The 20,161-nt window shown below is 42.6% G+C and overlaps 2 protein-coding genes and 1 pseudogene across 2 annotated transcripts in view; 2 read left to right on the forward strand and 1 right to left on the reverse strand.

The window, feature by feature from the left end:
* The window catches only part of OSBPL11 (oxysterol binding protein like 11), a 70,554-nt gene extending 62,892 nt beyond the window's left edge, over nucleotides 1-7,662 (forward strand). Inside the window, 3 exon segments of the mRNA XM_049785890.1 lie at nucleotides 1,527-1,709; nucleotides 2,218-2,371; nucleotides 5,941-7,662. Coding sequence (XP_049641847.1) covers nucleotides 1,527-1,709; nucleotides 2,218-2,371; nucleotides 5,941-6,006 — 403 coding nt within the window. The 3' untranslated portion in view covers nucleotides 6,007-7,662.
* On the reverse strand, nucleotides 4,670-4,770 carry LOC126026840 (uncharacterized; annotated as a pseudogene).
* A 7,059-nt stretch (nucleotides 7,663-14,721) lies between the features above and the next one.
* SNX4 (sorting nexin 4) overlaps nucleotides 14,722-20,161 on the forward strand; it is a 48,385-nt gene continuing 42,945 nt past the window's right edge. Inside the window, exon 1 of the mRNA XM_049785912.1 lies at nucleotides 14,722-14,878. Within this exon, the coding sequence (XP_049641869.1) occupies nucleotides 14,735-14,878 (144 nt within the window). The 5' untranslated portion in view covers nucleotides 14,722-14,734. The remainder of the gene's footprint in view (nucleotides 14,879-20,161) is intronic.

Consider the following 20,161-nt stretch of genomic DNA (forward strand, 5'->3'; position numbering starts at 1 on the left):
TCTCCTTCTGTACAGAAGAACCTAAGTAATTAAAATAGGTCTGGTCCTTTTGTATTCATTTTTGAGCTGTCATTTATTTATTGATAGACCAGCCAGATAGCTCCTTAGATTAAAAAATTGGGGGAGAGTGGCAACATATCTGGCCATGCTCAACTCACTTGTGCTATATCACTTTGAGTCCTTTGAGCTATAACCTCTCATGAAACCTTTAGCAATAGACGTATTTATGTCTTCTATGTTAAGTTAGTATCTAACCTCTGTTCTAAGTTGTATTTAAGTTCTCTGAGTTCTGTGTTGATGACAAAAATTTTTATATGCTACTAATTTTTTTTCTTTTGGTGGTATTTAGTAGCTATTCCAGCTTGGTGCTTTGATACTATTGAATTAAATCTGGGACTCTTGAACTTACTCCAACCCACAGAGTTATTTCCCTGGAAGTTAAACTTTTTAAATGTATCTTGTATGTTTTTCTTATTGATTTTTCTGCTTTCTATATTCAATTTAAAAGTATGGGAGATGGGGTTGGAGAGATAGTACAGCCATAGGGTATTTGCCTTAAATGCGGCTGACCCTGGAAGGATCCGGTTTAATTCCAGGCATCCCATATGGTCCCCTGAGCCTGCCAGGAGCAATTTCTGAGCGCAGAGCCAGTGAATAACCCATCAGTGCCTCTGGGTGTGGTCCAAAAACAAACAAACAAACAAACAGTTCGGGGGGCTGGAGTGGTCATATGATGGATAGGGTACTTGAATTGTACACATTTAACCTAGGGTTAATCCCCAGTATCCCATTTAGTCTCTGAGCACTGCCAAAAGTAATTTCTGAGTACAGAGCCAGGAGTAACTCCTGACCATCATCCTATGGCCCCCAAGATAAACAAAAAAAAAGGTGTTTACTTACGTGCCTTTGTATAGAATTTTTACATATCTAGAATTGTATAGAGAACCCATATTTTTAAATAAAACTAATATTTTAAAAATACCAAAAATGTTTTAATATAGCATGTAACTATAAGAAGAAATGTTAATATTTTTCACATTTATTTTTATATAACAATTTTATTCATAGCAAGCATTTTAAAGATCATGCTTTGAAATAGTTACCTGTTAACAGAAATAGTAATTAAGTCTCTAGTTTGGTTTTCGGTATTCTTTTTGCATAATAAAATTGTTGGTGGGCCGGAATGATAGCACAGTGGTGAGGCATATGCCTTGCATGCTGCCAACACAAAACAGACCCTGGTTTGAAACCCGGCATCCCGTATGGTCCCCTGAGCCTGTCAGGAATGACTTTTGAGTGCAGAGCCCTGAGCACCACTGGGTGTGACACCCCCCCCCCCCAAATAACTCAAAAGATAAAAATAAAATTGATGGTACTTAAAAAAAACTTATCTAGCAAGTTGTAAGATTTATTAAAAAGTCTGATTTTGACTGAACTTGTACACTGAATTCAGAGTTACATTATTGGGTTTCAGAGTCCTATAAAACATACCATACCCATTATCACTTTTTCCTGTCTTCATCCAGGGTTACAGGGGAAGTGAAGCATAATCTCACCAACACTGTGGTGTGCAGAGTACAAGGGGAATGGAATAGTGTTCTTGAGTTCACTTACAGCAGTGGAGAGACCAAGTATGTGGACTTGACTAAATTGGCAGTGACCAAAAAAAGAGTAAGACCTCTCGAGAAGCAGGATCCATTTGAATCCAGGTATGTTATCTTCATATTAATTCAGAAAAGATGCCAAAGCTCTTTAGCTTATGCTGTCTTTTCCCTGATTTGCAACTTGGGTCATAGGATATTCTTTACTAAAAGCAAAACAGGGCTGGAGAGATAGCACAACAGTGAGGTATTTGCCTTGCGTGCTTCTGACCTGGGAGGGACCCGATTTGATTCCTGGTTCTGCATTCAGGGATCATTCCTAGCAGGCTAGGGACCATATGAAGTGATAGGGATAGAACCCAGGTATGTTGCTTGCAAGGCAAGTTCCCTACCCACTATGCTATTGCTCTGGCTTAGTCTTAATTTTAAAAGAAGTACTTTTAGCCTCAGCATCCTGGGGAAAAAAAATCAGTGGCATAGTATTTGATTTTTGGTGATTTTTTTTTTAATTTATAACCATGAAATATATAGATCTTGTATAGGAAATAAAGTATTTTATTTTACTGTTAGTTTTAAGAATGCCAGTGTTTTTTAAAAGAATATTTTCTGATTTCAGACGCTTATGGAAAAATGTGACAGACTCACTGAGGGAATCTGAAATTGATAAGGCCACAGAGCATAAGCGTACCCTGGAAGAACGCCAGCGGACGGAAGAAAGGCATCGAGTGGAAACAGGCACACCCTGGAAAACAAAGTATTTTATTAAAGAGGTATGACGTACATAACTCCACACCAAAACACGTTATCCTCTTTGTGAGAATCCTTGCTTATTAAGGACTTCATTGAACTTTTACTTTTCACTTGAATGTCTTTTATTTTGTTTTTTTTTTGTTTTGGGGCCACACCCAGCTGCATTCAAGGGTTACTATTGACTCTACACTCAGAAATAGCTCCTGGCATCCTGTATCGCCTGCTTGCGAGGCAAATCCTTATCACTGTGCTAACCCTCCAGCCCCTGTATAAGTTTTTTTTTTTTTTTTTTGGTTTTTGGTGTTTGGATCACACCTGGCAGTACTCAAGGGCTACTCCTGGCTCTATGCTCAAAAATGGCCCCTGGGAGGCTTGGGGGACCATATGGGACAGCAGGATTTGAACTACCATCCTTCTGAATGCAAGGCAAATGCCTTACTGCTGTGCTATCTCTCCGACCCTGTTTAAGTCGATTTTTTTTTTCGTCTTTTTTGTTTTTGTTTTTGTTTTTGCTTTTTGGGTCACAGCCGGCAGCGCTCAGGGGTTCCTTCTGGCTCTATGGCCAGAAATGCTCCTGGCAGGCTCAGGGGACTATATGGGATGCCGGGATTTGAACCACCGTCCTTCTGCGTCTAAGGCAAAGGCCTTACCACAGTGCCATCTCTCCGGCCCCATAAGTTGTTTTAAAAGTTCAGCTAACCGGGCCCGGAGAGATAGCACAGCGGTGTTTGCCTTGCAAGCAGCCGATCCAGGACCAAAGGTGGTTGGTTCGAATCCCGGTGTCCCATATGGTCCCCCGTGCCTGCCAGGAGCTATTTCTGAGCAGACAGCCAGGAGTAACCCCTGAGCACCATCGGGTGTGGCCCAAAAACCAAAAAAAAAAAAAAAAAAAAAGTTCAACTAACCAAGCACTTTCAATGATTTGTCAGTATCAATTTGAGAGTGTAAGAAAATGGCTCAAAGGGTTGGATGGAGCATGTGCTTTGCTTGAGAGAACCCCGGTTTTGTTCTCCAGCACTACATGTCTACTTAAGCACTACTAGGTGTGGCAAAGAAAAAATAAAGTAACCAGACACGAAAAAGTACCACCATACTTTTCATAGAATGATCTTCGTAAAATATGTGTCTTATAACATACTTAGTTTTGGGCTGCATTGAGTCTTCACTTCTGAAAACTTTTATTTTGGTTTTTGAGGAGCCACAGCCTATTAGGCTTAGGGCTTATTCCTGGCTCTGCATTCTCCTGGTGGGGCTTTGAGGACTGTATGGAGACTGGGGATCAAAGCCCAGCCAGTCCTGTGCAAAGCAATGACCAATAAAATTGTCAGTTTTGGGAGAGGGAAGAAAAATAAATAAATTAAATTGTCCATTTCTTTCTATCTAAATTATATGCCTGATGCATTAAACAATTTTGTTATTGACCAAGGCAAGGGTCCAAAGATCTATGCAGTCTTTTCTTTTTGTGCCATGACACATGGATTAACTTCATGTCATCATATTAGTATTGTCATCCTATCAAGCCCCTGGGGCAGCCTACCCTTATCTTATGTATGACTTGACCTTGTGTCCTCTAACCTAAGAAGTCTTGCAGGATACTTGTGAGGCTGCTATGGAGATGAGCCCTCCTGAGGTGATTGGTTGGTTTCACATGACTCATAGCAGATTTCAAACTATTGCTCTTATATCTGGGTCTTTGTTATGGTAGTTATTGAAATGCCAATTTTTGTGGCTTCTGTCATACTTCAACAAAATGCTGAATGTTTCATAGGTAGATATTTCATATATGTGGTTTTGAGTAACAGGCTTTTCACTTGTTTGATGCTTTAGTTCTCAGTTGAGTGAGTGCTTTGAGTGCTTTAGTTCTCAGTCTCTTTCTGTAAAAAAGACAAGATAAAATAACTTGGGAAAAGTAAATTAAAGTCATTATAATATTTAATCCTAGCCATCTTTTCCTGACCACTTATTTATTTCTGACACTTATTAGATCTTCCATTTCCTCTCTTTTATTTTACACATATCCCAGATCTGTTGTTTGTATCCTCATTTTAAATTTTTTTTAAATTTTATTTTATTGAAACAGTTGTGATCTACAGAGTCTTCCATAGTTGAATTTCAGATATACAGTGAGTTAAGGCCATTCCCACCAATAGTGTCAACCTTCCTCCACCAATGGACCCAGAATGCATCCTATACCACCATCCTTTGCCCCCTGGCCTGCTAGTGTAACAGGCTCCTTTAAGTTTAGATTGTTAAAGTTTAGGTCCCATGATTTACTTTGGCTTGGATTTTTAGTTCTGTCCTTATTTCTTTTTTTTTTTTTTAATATGGAACACTTCCCGAATTTGCGTGTCATACTTGTGCAGGGGCCATGCTAATCTTATCGTTCCAATTTTAGTATATGTGCTGCTGAAGTGAGCACGAAAAGGGCAATTATTTTTATTTTTTAGGTGATGCCCAGGGGTTTACTCTTGGTTCTGCACCCAGAAATCGCCCCTAGCTTGGGGAAACCTATGGGAAGCTGGGGTTAGGAATCGAACTGCCATCCGTCCTAGGTTAGGGCTTGCAAGGCAAGACGCCTTACGTCTTGCACCACCGTTCCGGCTTCTTCTGTCCTTATTTCTTTCCCCACCAATTCGAGACCACTTGGCCCTAGGCTCCCAGCCTTTCTTTATTCCTTTCTTTTTAGTTTTATAGAAAACTTTTTAGTTTTATAGGAATATGTGGTAAAACAAAGTAATCTGTAAAAAAGGCAGGAATAACTATTTAAAAGATATAAAAGAAAAAAAGGGGTGTGTGTGGGCAGGGTTTTTTTGTTGTTCTTGTTGTTTTTGCATAGGCCCAGCAAAATATGGGGGAAATAGAAAGGAAAAAATACCTATGATCTAAAAACAGGGAGACCCTACCCGTAAAGCATCCCAGCATAAGACCAAATATAGGCTCCAGGCATGCTAAGTTATCTAATCCCAAAGTCTTTCTTTGTGGTCCTAGTAAAAGTTCTTCACAATCCGGGCTGGAGGGCTGGAGAGATAGCACAACGATAAGGCGTTTGCCTTTGACCAGAAGGACAGTGGTTCGAATCCCGTCATGAATCCCTGAGCGCTGCCGGGTGTGACCCAAAACCCACACACACACAAAGAAAAATTTCTTCACAATCGAGGTTGTTGCAGTCAGGTTTCTGGTTGTACCCTCTTAAGCAGAGGTTTTTTTTTTTTTTTTTGGTTTTTGGGCCACACCCGGCGATGCTCAGGGCTTACTCCTGGCTGTCTGCTCAGAAATAGCTCCTGGCAGGCAGAGGTTTTAAATTCCATTTCAATATTGCTTCTTGTTATTGCTTCTCATTCTGAAGCTATTGCAGGGGTCTCGAACTCGCAGCCCTCGGGCCACAAACGGCCCTTCGTACAACATTTTGTGGCCCTGCCCTAGAGGAATCTTTTTTTGTTTTGGTCACACCCCCCAATGTTCAAGGTTTACTACTGACTTTGCACTCAAGGATCAACCCGACTTTGCCTCCTGCGGCCCGCAGGTAAATTGAGTTTGAGACCCCTGTATTAGAGGGATGGTTCTTTGACTTATTTTCTCCTTATTACAGGGAGATGGCTGGATTTACCATAAGCCCCTTTGGAAAATAATTCCGACCTCACAAACTGCAGAGTGACACATGATAGCTAAACCAAAGGAGGTTCTTCTGTTTACCCTCAACCCTCCCAGAATGGAGTCATTGCACTGAGCGACCTGCTTCCTGATTGCACAGACTGAAATTAGGTAAACATGAATGTACCTTTTAGACCTCCATAGGACTATCACAGACCAAAGTGTTCGAAGAAGCACGATGGACCTCTCACCTCACTGTTCACGTGATGTGAGCAATATCATCTTGAAACCTTTTACCTGAATTATTAGGTGATTAATCTTTTTTCCATTCCTATTCCTAAAGCTAACTTCAAACCCCCTATTTTTGCTCGGGGGCAACCGATATATACAGCAGTGAGAGCTCAGTGATTTTTATTTCTTTATAGTGAGAAGTGAAGTCTCTTTCTGAGTTTGTGCTTTGCTTTCTGTCAGTAACTGAAGTATACACTACTCTTATAAACAAACCATGAAGAGGAGAAAGATGACCTAGAAGTGGATTCATCCATTGTGCCTGAAATCAGTGTTAAAAATCAACCTAGTGGTAGTAACAAGGCATCTGTTCTTTCCAAAAAGACTGCATCCATATGCCCGAGGAACTTGTTCATTTTCCACCTCTGGAACTCTCTTTTAGAAAATATATTTATAAATTGATTAGAATTATAACCATGAAGAATTTTTTCTTCTGAGAATTTTAATATACTTGAAAAAATATTGACTTGAAAATTTTCAGAACAATTTTCAATAGCTTGGTTTATTAAACATTATACTCAAAAGACACTTTTAAAAATGTGTTCATGTCAATGTAAGATTTGAACATTTCTGAGGAACTGAGGCATTAAAGAACATAGTAAATATTAAAAGATGAAACTGTTACTATTTTCTTCTTACCTTGTTTTTTCACTTATAGGTTGATATCCAGTATTATGTGCTATCCCTCTGGATAAGTATGCTTTGTCTTACCTGTGGTTGTTCAGAATTTACAACAGCTATTCATACTTGTCAGTAATTCAAAAGTTATATACGTGACTATCACATGTAAGGAAGGTATGAAGATCGTGTGTATGTGGGGGGCACTTGGTGTATTTGTGGGTATTTTTTTTCCCCCAAGGAAACTCAAATGCTGAATAAAGTATGTAATAAAAAATTATCAGGATCTAAAAGATATCAGGAAGTTGCTTTCAGGTACAATTATTTTTTAAAAATAAGTATTTTACTGAGGTTGAATTACTGGCAATGAAAAGAATAGTGCTAATGATGGCTTTCATCATTCATTCAAGTATTTATTGAGCACCTACTGGTGGTGCTCGGCACTTGTTACTGCAAGCTACCTTAATTTTTCAAGCGTGGTGCCTTACTCTCTTCCTTCTGATGTGGTCTTCCAATCAGTGTGTAACATATCCTGTTATTCATCAGCCATTGTAGGTGGCTGCATCTGCTCCATCATCATAAGAAGTTTAAGCTTTGCATTCTGATAAATTGTGTTCTATTGAAGGAGTTAAGAGGATGAAAAGAGCAAAACGATGCTGTCAACAAATTGTAAATTAAAAGAAAATAATTTGTTTATGTACAACCTTTTAATAATTCCTCATTCATTTTTGCTGTGAAAACGCACTGAAAAAATCTCAAAATGAATTATAGTTTATGTGTTGGAAGATTGAAAAATAATAAAACTTAAGGAGCAGTAATGTCTTTGTCTGTTTGTATGAGTAGGAAGAAATTAAAGTTTGTATTTTAATAACTTCATATTTCATGGAATTGTTAAGAAGGATATTGATATTCTCTCTAAGTTCCTTTTGGGGGGTAGGGGAAGTGGGTGTCAAAATCAGTGGAGCTGGAGATTAAGCCTGGGACTCCTGCCTGTGAAGCATGTACCCCTGTCTTTGAGCCATTTCCTCACTACTACTTTTTTTTTAAAGTTCTTATTTTCCTGGCCAGGGAGATATGCAAAGGACTACATTTATTTTTCTTAAAACCCATAGATGAGGGGCCGGATAGATAGCATGGAGGTAGGGCATTTGCCTTGCATGCAGAAGGACGGTGTTGCGAATCTCGGCATTCGATATGATCCCCCGAGCCTGCCAGGAGCGATTTCTGAGTGTAGAGCCAGGAGGAACCCTGAGCGCTGCCGGGTGTGACTCAAAAACAAAAACAAAACAAAAAAATAAATTGTTAGGGGGCTAACACAATACAGCAATGCGTTCCTCACACCTATATTCATTGCAGCATTATTTACGATAGTCAGAATCTGGAAACAACCAGATGCCCTTCAACAAATGAATGGCTAAAGAAATAGTGGTACGTATACAATGGAATATTATGCAGCTATCAGGAGAGTTGAAGTCATAAAATTTTTGTATGCACGGATGGAAACTATTATGCTAAGTCAAATAAGTCAGAGGGAGAGGGATAGACAGAATAGTCTCACTCGGGCCCGGAGAGATAGCACAGCGGCGTTTGCCTTGCAAGCAGCCGCCGATCCAGGACCAAAGGTGGTTGGTTCGAATCCCGGTGTCCCATATGGTCCCCTGTGCCTGCCAGGAGCTATTTCTGAGCAGACAGCCAGGAGTGACCCCTGAGCACTGCCGGGTGTGGCCCAAAAACCAAAAAGAAAAAAGAAAAAAAAAAAAAAGAATAGTCTCACTCATCTATAGGTTTTAAGAAAAATAAAAAAAATTATTGTAATAATGCCCAAAGACAATAAAGCTGAGGGCTGGAAGGATCGGCTTACGATATGAAGCTCACCACAAAGAGAGGTGAGTGCAGTTAGAGAAATAACTAAGCTGAGAACTATGTTGATAATGTTTGTTTTTGTTTTTTGGGTCACACCTGGCAGTGCTCAGGGGTTACTCCTGGCTCTATGCTCAGAAATTGCTCTTGGCAGGCTTAAGGGACCATATGGGACGCTGGGATTCGAACCACCATTTTTCTGTGTGTAAGGCAAAAGCCCTACCTCTATGCTATCTCTTTTTTTTTTTTTTTTTTTTTTTTTTTTTTTTTTTTGTTTTTTGTTTTTTTTTTTGTTTTTGGGCCACACCCGTTTGACGCTCAAGGGTTACTCCTGGCTATGTGCTCAGAAATCGCCCCTGGCTTGGGGGAACCATATGGGACGCCGGGGGATCGAACCGCGGTCCTTCCTCGGCTAGCGCTTGCAAGGCAGACACCTTACCTCCAGCGCCACCTACCCGGCCCTATGCTATCTCTTCAAGCCCTATGTTGATAATGTTAATGAGTCAGAGAAGTAGAATGCCTGTCTAGAATACCGGCAGGAGAGTGAGATTGGGGACATTGGTGATGGGAATGTGGCACTGGTGAAGGGGGGGTGTTCTTTTTATGACTGAAACCCAATTATAATTATGTTTGTAATCAAGGTGCTTAAATAAAGATAAAAAAAAAAATATTGGTTCTCTTACAGGATTCCAAAGTCTGGGGACCAGCAAGCTAGTACAGCAGGTAGAGTGCTTGACTTGCATGTGGTCAATCCAGTTTCAGTCCCTGGTGCCCAGAGGCTACCAGGACTAATTTCTGAGTGCAGATTCTGGAGTAACATCTGAGCACTGCTGGGTGTGGCCCCCAAACAAACCAATAAGTCTTACTGGCCAGACAAATGTGTAATTAATGAGGAAGGTGATAATTGAACTTTTTTGGGTATCCACACCCAGCTCTGTTCTGGGCTTACTCCTGGCCTTTCAGTTCTGGACTAATCCTGGCGAACTCAGGACCACATGGGGGTTGGTGTTGAATCTGGGTTGAGCTTGTATAAGGCAAGTACCTTACCCACGGTATGATGTCTTTGACTCTACTAATTTATGCATGAATAAAGTGATAGTAGCACTTGAATTTGATATAAGATTTTTAGAGATGAATGGGACATTTGTCATCAGGTCCCGGAAAGCCTTCAGAAGGAGGAAATTGTGTTAGAGGTTGATAGCCAGTTTTGTTTAAAGATTAGTTTTACGGAGTTTCTGTTCCCTTGCGCGGCGTCTGGGCCGGCTCCCCCCCCCCCCCCCCAGGGACCCCCGCGCGCCGGCCAGTGAGGCTTGGGCGTTCTTGGATACAAAGGGCGGACAAGCTAAGATGGCAGCTCGGGATACCACACGAGATACCATACCTAGTTTGAACTACGAGATGGCCCCGAGAAAACTCTTTAACATACACTTTATCTCTAGGTTTACCTTCTTTTAGGGATTGAAGCACGTGACCAGTCAGACCACCGAAGCAGTAACAGCGACGTACAGACTCAAACTACATGCTCTATTCATCGAACACATTCAAGCAAACTAGCATTCCCTTGCTATTCTCTCCTTTCTTCTCACCACTTTCTTTTTTTTTTCTTTTTTATTCTTTTTTTTTTTTTTTTTTTTTTTTTTTTTTTTTTTTTTTTTTTGTGGTTTTTGGGTCACACCCGGCAGTGCTCAGGGGTTATTCCTGGCTCCGTGCTCAGAAATTGCTCCTGGCAGGCACGGGGGACCATATGGGACGCCGGGATTCGAACCGATGACCTTCTGCATGAAAGGCAAACGCCTTACCTCCATGCTATCTCTCCGGCCCTCTTTTTTATTCTTTACTTTCTATCTTTTCTCTTCTTCCTTTCTTTCTAATGTATTTTTCTCTTTTCTCCCTTCCTACCCCTTCCATACACCTTACCCTTTCCCCGCTCTGGAATCCAACTATCCCTCCACCCCTCAATCCCATCCAGATCTCCCACTATATTAAAACTCTTCACCCTCAGTCCTTAATCTATTAGGCAACAAGATCGACCTCCTACCCCAACGAACCAGTACCCAGCACCCAAGAGAAGGGACACCCAGTCAAACCCACACCTCGTCCCTGGCAAGAAAAGGCAGCCAACCCCCCTGCGGACTCATGCTGCGCGGCCCTCCCTATCAACTCCCCCTAACGTGGACTGTTACTTGAAACTCCTCTTACTCCCAAAAGTAGCCCCAATGCAAGATCTCTTCCAGGACCTCCCTGCCGCAAACCTTTTGCCAATCTGAAGAAGGTCAGGGGGCGTGATGGAAAGGTGCCTGGGAACCCACACACCACAAGAAAAACCCAAAAGACAATGGGAAAAACTGTACTTCCAACATAAGCATAAGACCTGTATTATACCACCTCTTTACTTGCTTTTCCCCAAATGTAAAGTAGTCTACTGCATCACTTTGGTCCTTTAAATACTTCTTTACTTCGTTTTTTTTGTTTTGTTTTTTTGTTTTTTGTTTGTTTGTTTTTTACTATATTTTTAAATGTGTCCTACATACATATGTGAACACATATTTTTATGCCTATATACATACATACATATATATATATATATTTTTTTTTTTACCTTCTCTGGGTATGTGACCTGTTTTTGTTTTCCCCTTTGTCCACCCCCAAATACACCGACAATATAAGGTAGAGCCATTTCCCCCTGCAAAGGCACATTAAAAAAAGGGGAAAATCTTACATACAAAAAAAGAGCTCCTATCTACTAGAGATGGGAACCCATAGTTGTTTACAATACAGGGATATCTCCTACCTTGAAAAAATGTCATGTGGAATCAATTTAGACCTCAGGAGATTAGATACCATCCGTCCAGCCTTGAACCCTGGATCCCTGACATAGAAACACAACTATAGGAAACAGATCCCAGCCAGGACAGCCTTAATACGGCAGGGTCACCAACAAGTCCCAGCTCCAATATGATATCCTGACAACTGGAAAATTGGGAACAACTTGACCTAAGAGCAGATTACCCAACCTTACCACCTAACAATAAGACAAAATCAGAAGACTTGTCACCCTTGGTAGATCCAAAAGCCAAGATCGCGATTAACAGATGACTGGCTGCTAGAACCAGGACCAGATGGTATACACCGAGGGACCAATAAAAAAGCCCTAGTCTAGGGTTTGAACTACGACCTGCACAACAACCATGAACCCCACTTCCAAAGGTCTACCAGAGACAATTGTAATGGAATCTGGCTTCTGAAAGCACAAAGAAAGATGCTATCCTAAGTGCCATCCTAGGTACAGTGCAAAGACCAAGACCACCAACCACAGAAGATGGATTAAAATAACACTGAGGGAACAGAACTCCTGAACCACAAAGACTGATGTCATCGTAAATCCCAACCCTGAATTTGTGCAGATACTGAGATCTCAAGACACAGAGGTCTGATTGTAACACCCAGAACAGAACAGAAGTCTCCCTAACACGACAAAAGACCACCGGGAGAGTAAATGATCCTGAACAGAGTCTGTAGTTTATCCCATGACAATATACTCCAAGGACGGAGAAACCCATAACTCTTAGGCCAAGTGAATTCCTTCTCGAATGACCCCAATATTTACTGTGCCAGGGCAGGAGGGAAAAAAAAATAGCACAAAACATGGTTTACTTTTTATATATTATTTTTTTACCTTCATTTATTATTATTATTATTATTATTATTTTTACTTACCTAACTATTTTTGGTTGATTTCTCTGTTTGGGTGTGGTTATTGAAGCTATTGTCCCCAGATATACCTATTTTTTTCTCTTCTTTTCTTTTCTTTCTTTATGGGCTATGTCATGTTTCTTATCTCAAGACCATGGCGGTTTTTGTTTTTTGTTTTTTTGTGTTTTTTTTTGTTTGTTTTTTTTTTGTGTTTTTTTTTGTTTGTTTTGTTCTGTTTTTTTTTCTTTTTTTTGTACTGATGGAATGTTTCATTTTCTTTTTCCTCCTTCACCCTTCAAATCGATGATAAGAGCCTCTAGAAGGACTCTGCCCACTTTCGGAGTATTAGACTTTTACACCAGTTTACTACTTTTCTCTTCTTCAAACCAAACCACGCAAATTTAACTAGCTAGGCCTGCCTCCCAGTTAGAGGGGGAAATTAGGGAGGCACCTAGACCAATCAGATGCAAGACTACTATGTAGTAGGATAGGTACATAGGGGACCACACAATCTAGCAGCCCTGTGGGTGAGGGAAGAGGATACGGGAGATAGGACAAAAACGGAGGTGTAGGGAGGAAAATTTGGTGATGGGAACCCCCCCAGATGTTATGTAAATATTTAAAATATTGTCAATAACATGTAAACCACTATGATCAAAATAAAAATTATATATATAAAAAAAAGATTAGTTTTACTCCTGGGTCGTTTGATGCCTAGCTTTTGTATAATAGATACCAGAGGTACTGCAGTCTGTCATATCCAGTCAGGGCCTTCACATTTGGGCCAGAGGGATAGTGTAGCAGGTTGTGTGATTGCCTTGCACATGACCTACCTAGGTTTCATACCTGACCCCCATCTATGGGCCCAAGAGCCCAAAGCCAGGAGTGAGCTCTGAGCAACGCAGTGTGTGGTCCCCCAAAAACAAAGGGGACCTTTAGGTTACCAAAATTAATGACTGTCAAGTAAACAGGTTCCAAAATGTCAATAACAGACGTTTGCAGAAAACTTGCAGTTCCCCGTCTTCCTTGAAACACTTCAGTTGAACTCCAGCACTGCTGGAACCCAAGGCTTCACCTCTCTCAAGCATTTGGAAGTGCTTCTTCCATTTCCTGACTATTACTCAACCTGCTCATAGTTAATAATTTATGCAATCCTTTCAAGGAAAGAAATAGAGGCGATGATGTCTTTTAACAAGATAGGCTGAAACAAAGGTCAGCTTATGGTCTTTCCATTTCTCTTTAAATTTCAAGGTTTTTTTTTTTTTTTTTTTTTTTTTTTTTTGTGGTTTTTGGGTCACACCCGGCAATGCTCAGGGGTTATTCCTGGCTCCATGCTCAGAAATTGCTCCTGGCAGGCACGGGGGACCATATGGGGCTCCGGGATTCGAACCGATGACCTCCTGCATGAAAGGCCTTACCTCCATGCTATCTCTCCGGCCCCAAGGTTTTTTTTTTGTTTTTTTTTTTTTTTTTATGCATTCCCTAACTTTTAATATTTTGCCTTTATATTTTGCTCTTCCTCCCTCCCTCCACAAGTTTTCCCGGATTTCTTCATATACAGGCCTACTAGTTTTGTGGGCTACCTTTCTCCAATTCTCTGGACCCACCCAGTTTATTTTTTTAATTAATATATTTATTTAAACACCTTGATTATAAACATGATTGTGGTTGGGTTTCAGTCATTCCCATCCCCAATGTCCCAAATCTCCCTCTTCCCCAGCCCACTCCTGCCTGTGCTCTACACAGGCTTTCTACTCCCTCATTCATTCACATTGTTATGATAGTTGTAATGCTCAGGGGTTACTCCTGGCTATGCGCTTAGAAGTTGCTCCTGGCTTGGGGGACCATATGGGACGCCGGGGGATCGAGTCGTGGTCTGTCCAAGGCTAGCGCAGGCAAGGCAGGCACCTTACCTCTAGCGCCTCCGCCCAGCCCCGCAAGAATGTCTTTTATTTTCTTAAAACCCAACCCAATTCTAGAGGAAGTTCCTAGCCTCAGGGCTTGGCTTGGCTTGGCCGGGCTTGGCTTGGCGGGGCGTGTCTTAGCTTGTATGGGCGTGTCTTAGCGCGAACGGGGCGGGGCTTGTCTGAGCGGGGCGGGGCAAGGCTTGGAGGGGGCGGGTCTTAGGTTGCCGGGGCTTGGCTGGGCTGGCCTTGGTTTGACTGGGCGGGGCTTAGCTTGGCTGGGCTTGGCTAGGGTTGGCCGGGCTTGGTTTGGCCGGGCGTGGCTTAGCTTGAAGGGGCGGGGCCAGGCGAATGTGTGATGTGGGCGGGGTCTTCCGGAGGAGCCGCGTCCGCGCAGGCGCACTAGGTCCCCGGCGCCCCAGTGCAGCCATGGAGCAGCCAGCTCAGGACCCGGAGGGGCTGCTGCTGCCGTCGGCACCCGGAGACACGCAGGGCCATTCCGCCTCCGGGCTGGAGAGCGCGGTCGGGGGCGAGGCCGAGGCGCCCCGCGAAGAGGGCTCGGGAGACGGCACGGTGAGCCGAGGGGCGGCGCAGGCCTTGGGGCCTGGCGGCGAGGCCTAGCGGGTTGGACTGGATGTGATGGACGGGCCTGGCCAGTGGGCCAGGGCTGCCCTGGGCTCGGAGCTTGACAGCGCCCGGGCGGGCTGAGAAGGGCGGAGTCCGGGAGCTGCTGAGGGTTGGTCCGGCCTTAGGGAAAATGTCAGAGCCCAGCAGAATTGCAAGATTGCAAGTGAGAAAAATGTTTGCTTTTTAATTTAATTAAATTTTTTTGGTTTTGGGTCTACACCCGGCGCTCAGGATTCCTCCTGGCTCTTCTCTGCTCAGAAATCGCCCCTGGCAGGCTCTAGGGGGGGACCCTATGGGATGCCGGGATTCGAATCACCGTCCTTCTGCGTGCAAGGCAAATGCCTTACTTCCATGTTAATTCTCCGGCCCCAGGAACTTTATTATTTTTTAATTTATTTTATTATTATTATTATTATTGTTATTATTTTTTTGACTCACACCCGGCAGTGCTCAGGGGTTCCTCCTGGCTCTTCTACGCTCAGAAATCATTGCTCCTGGCAGGCTCTAAAGGGGGATCCTATGGGATGCCGAGATTCGAACCACCGTTCTTCTGCATGAATGCAAAGCAAACTCCCTACCTCCATGCTATATCTCCAGCCCCCAGACACAGCTTTTATTGACTTGATCATGCATAATCCATTTCTTTTCTTTTCTCCTTCCTTCCTTCCTTCCTTCCTTCCTTCCTTCCTGTTTTGGGTCACACCCAGCAGGGGTCAGGGGACCATATGGGATGCCAGGATTCGAACCACCGTCCTTCTGCATGCCAGGCAAATGCCTTACCTCCATGCTATCTCTCCATCCCCTGTTGTTGTTGTTTTTAGACTTTTTATGCCACCCTAATTCTTTCTTCGGGGGGCTGCGTTCTAGTTCCCACTGGAGACTTTTGAGTGATGTCCTTGTTGCTGGAGACAGGAAAGGAGGGAGAGGACACAGCCCGTCATCACTTCCATTCCACACGTTTCCCTGCTACTAAAAGCTGAGCCCGGGGCCAGAGAGATAGCATGGAGGCAAGGTGTTTGCCTTGCATGCAGAAGATCGGTGGTTCGAATCCCGGCATCCCACATGGTCCCCCGAGCCTGCCTGCCAGGAGCGATTTCTGAGACAGGAGGAATCCCTGAGCGCTGCAGGGTGTGACCCAAAAACCAAAAAAAAAAATAACCAAAAAACTGAGCAAGCAACTTCATTCATTAGAGCCGGACTGTCAGACCCACCAGGCCCATCCAGTTGGCCTTCTTTGAGTGTTTTTTTTTTTTTTTTTTTTTTTGCTTTTGGGAGTGGGTGGGTCCCATGTAACGGTGCTGAGTCAGTAAACCAGGGCTTATTGCTGTCTGTGCTCTCTGGGGTCACTCTGGGGGACCATAAAGAGTTTGGGGATTGAACCCAGGTCTGCTACATGCAAGTGAAGTGCCTGTCTGCTCTCCACACCCTTTGGCACCAGCCCTAGAGCTAATAAAAACTTCCCAGCTGATGATAGATAGGTAAAGAAAAATTAGGAAGTAGAAAGAGCCTTGGGTTTGTTTTGGTCCACACCCAGCAGTGCTCAAGGGATTATTCCTGCCAGTGCTTGAGGAACCATTATGCGGTGCCTGAAATCAAACCTGGGTCCACCGCACTAGAAGCAAGTCCCTTACCTTCTCTACCACACAATTTTGAAAATTATAAAATTTACTTGATCAATATTGTGCTTTGGAGACTGTTCAAAATAGAATTTAATTTATACTGATATTTGTAGGTCATTTTGTAGTTAATACACAGCTGCTCAACCCCACCCCCTATATAGTGGTTGTTACAAGAATCTTGTTACTTTTAAAAAATTACTGTTTTAGGGCCAGGGAGGTAGTACATGGGTCTTAACCCACGAAGGTATTCTTTTGACCTAGGTTTGTCTCCAAATGGCCACCTGAGCGTATATATTTATTTCAGGGGTTACTCCAGCTCTACGCTCAGAAATCGCCCCTGGCAGGCACAGGGGACCATATGGGATGCTGGGATTCGAACCATCGTCCTTCTGCATGCAAGGCATCCGTGCTATCTCTCTGGCCCCACCGGTCTTACATTTTTAATTTGGGGATTGGGGATTTGGGTCACACCCGGCAGCACCAGGGGTTACTCCTGGCCTATGTTCAGAAATTGCTCTTGACAGGCTCAGGGAACCATATGGGATGCTGGGATTCAGCATCTATCCTGAATCAGCTGCGTGCAAGGCAAATGCCCTACCGCTGTGCTATCTCTCCGGCCCAATTTTTTTTTCTGATTTTTATTATAACATCATGATTTACCAGATTTCTCAACACACAGTCATTTCAGGCACTAAATGTTCAAACATCAATTCCACCACGAGGGTAACCTTCACTTCACCATTGTCCCCAGTTTCTCATCCAGCCTCAAAACCTGCCTCTGTGCAGACACAAACAAATTTACTTGATATTGCTTGTTACAGCACAGAGGCAAATGGAATCATCAAAACTTAGATCAACAAGGGTCAGTTTTAAATGGTTGTACAATCTCTGCGTGGTCTTATTAAAGTCAGTGTCTTAAGGATTTACTGGGCTGTAGTTGGTGCTACTTGAACCTTCTATATTACCATTTTAGTTCACTGAGCTTGGTATAACTTTCCCACCAGATTTTCTGTGATACTATGCGCTGACAATACAATAAAACATTGAGGTGTTGCGAGGTCCAAAACTTATATATCTGAAACAAATTTGGTGACTTGGAAAGTTTGTAAAGTTGTCAAAGAGCTGTACCATTTCTGTCAGAAGGTACATGCAGAAGGGGCAATCTGCCTCCTCCCTCCCACCCACATCCCCCAACCCTGATTTTCTGAGAATGCCATAGAGGGCAGCCAAATTTTTTTCCAAAGAGATGAAATTAATTTGTACTCTCATCATCAGTATCTGATGTTTTCTGGCCTTATTAACATTTAATATTTTTAATATTTAAGATATTTGCCAGTGTTGCGGATATTTAGCAAAGTAATACTACATTTTGGTGGGGGACATCTCTGGTTATGATCAGGGTTTACTTCTGGCTCTGCACTCAGGAATCAGAAATTACTGCAGACATTGTTCAGGAGATTACATATATATATAACCCTATCATTAGGAGTTAAACATGATATATGGGGCCAGAGAGAGAGCATGGAGGTAATGTGTTTGCCTTGCATGCAGAAGGTCGGTGGTTCAAATCCCGGCATCCCATATGGTCCCCCGAGCCTGCCAGGAGCAATTTCTGAGCATAGAGCCAAGAGTAACCCCTGAGCACTGCTGGGTGTGACCCAAAAACAAACAAACAAAAATTTAAAAAAAAAAACATGATATATGCATTCACATATTCTTTCAACATCTTCTCTTCATTAGATCTTTTTTATTTTGGTAGGGACAGAGTGCCAGGGCTTAAAGCCTGGATTTCATACCTGGGAGACATACATTCTGCTTAAATGAGCCACATCCTACCTAGAACATAAGGACTAACTCATTTTTACCCCTCCCTATTTCTATACATACATCTTTATCAGCCCCCTTGAGAAATACTGTAAGTAAAGTCATTTAGTATTAAGTGTAGTGAATATAGCTACTGTTACAGATAAGTAATCCAGGTAAAAGGTTGTTTATGTGTGTTTACTTTTCATATAGTTTTCAAAATGACTTCCAAAACAAAGTGATGAGGTAGCCAGAGCTCAGAGAGAAATTATTTGCCCCAAAGTCACAAACTAGTCACTAGTATGCCTGGGATTTGCATCTTGGTTTGAAATCAGTTGTTGAAATCAATGCTATTTTTTTTGGGGGGGGGGAGGTATATCTAGCAGTTCTCGAGTTACTTCTGTCTCTGTGCCCAGATATCACTCCTGCAGTCTTGGGGGACTATATGGGATGCCGGGATTGAACCCAGGTTGGCCGTGTGCAAAGCAAATGCCTTACCATTGTGCTATTGTTCTGGCCCCCATCAGAGCTATTTCTATTAAGATATGTTATTTTATTATTTTAAAAAATTTCAATTTTAGTTCTCTTTTTTTTTTCAGTGGGGGGGGCATACTTGGCAATGCTCTTCGTTTAGGAATTCACTTCTAGTGGTGTGATCTAAGTTGGGTAGGCTGTATGCAAGGTAAGCAACCTGTCTACTCACTCTGCTATCTCTCTAGCCCCAGGTATTGCTTTTCTTTTCTTTTTTCTTTTTTTATTTGCTTTTGGGCCACACCTGGTGACCCTCAGGGGTTACTCCTGGCTATGTGCTCAGAAATTGCTCTCATTGTCTATTTTTTTTGGGGGGGGGTCCACACCCAGCGGTGCTCAGGGGTTACTCTTGGCTTTGCACTCAGAAGTCCCCCATGGAAGGCTCGGGGAACCATCTAGGATGCCAGGATTCGAACCACCTATGTGATTTGAATCAGCTGCATGCAAGGGAAATGCCTTACCACTGTGCTATCTCTCTGGCCCCTCCATTGTCTATTAATGCTAAATTAAGGGATTGTTGTAAAAAGAGGGCAGATGTAATTAAAAGACCAAATATTCTCATAACCTACACATTACTAAGTGTAATGTAGTATACTAAAAATGTAGTGTAGTGTAGTGTACTAAAAAATGTGGTTGGTGGGCCCGGAGAGATAGTACAGCGGTGTTTGCTTTGCAAGCAGCCGATCCAGGACCAAAGGTGGTTGGTTCGAATCCCAGTGTCCCATATGGTCCCCCTTGCCTGCCAGGAGCTATTTCTGAGCAGACAGCCAGGCGTAACTCCTGAGCAACGTCGGGTGTGGCCCAAAAGCAAAAAAAAAAAAAAAAAATGTGGTTGGTTCTACCAGCTTGGGAAAAATATAATTGTAGATTCTATCAACTTGGAAAAACTATTATTGTAGATTCTTCCAGCTGCTTAGGGTAAATAGGGTGTGTTCCAGTAATTCTTGTTTGACTGCAAGGGGCAAAGGCACACAGTTCTTCGTCTACTTGGCATTGTTAATTCTCATTATGCATTAAAAATGTTTAATAAGCTCATTGTTGTTATCCTGCCAAGCTCTAACCTAGGACACAACTAGCTTAGCTTTTTTCAGCAGTGTCTGCCAGGACTGTACCCCCTTTTTCCTGGAGGAGGCTAGACCTACACAATAGCAGTCCTGCTGGTATTCAGCCATCATGCCTGTAGGCTGGGGGCTATGGCAAAATATATCTTTTTTGGGGGGGGAGCCACACCCATTTGATGCTCAGGGATTACTCCTGGCTAAGCGCTCAGAAATTT

This window comes from Suncus etruscus, chromosome 13, assembly GCF_024139225.1.
Source record: "Suncus etruscus isolate mSunEtr1 chromosome 13, mSunEtr1.pri.cur, whole genome shotgun sequence".
Taxonomy (NCBI): Eukaryota; Metazoa; Chordata; class Mammalia; order Eulipotyphla; family Soricidae; genus Suncus; species Suncus etruscus.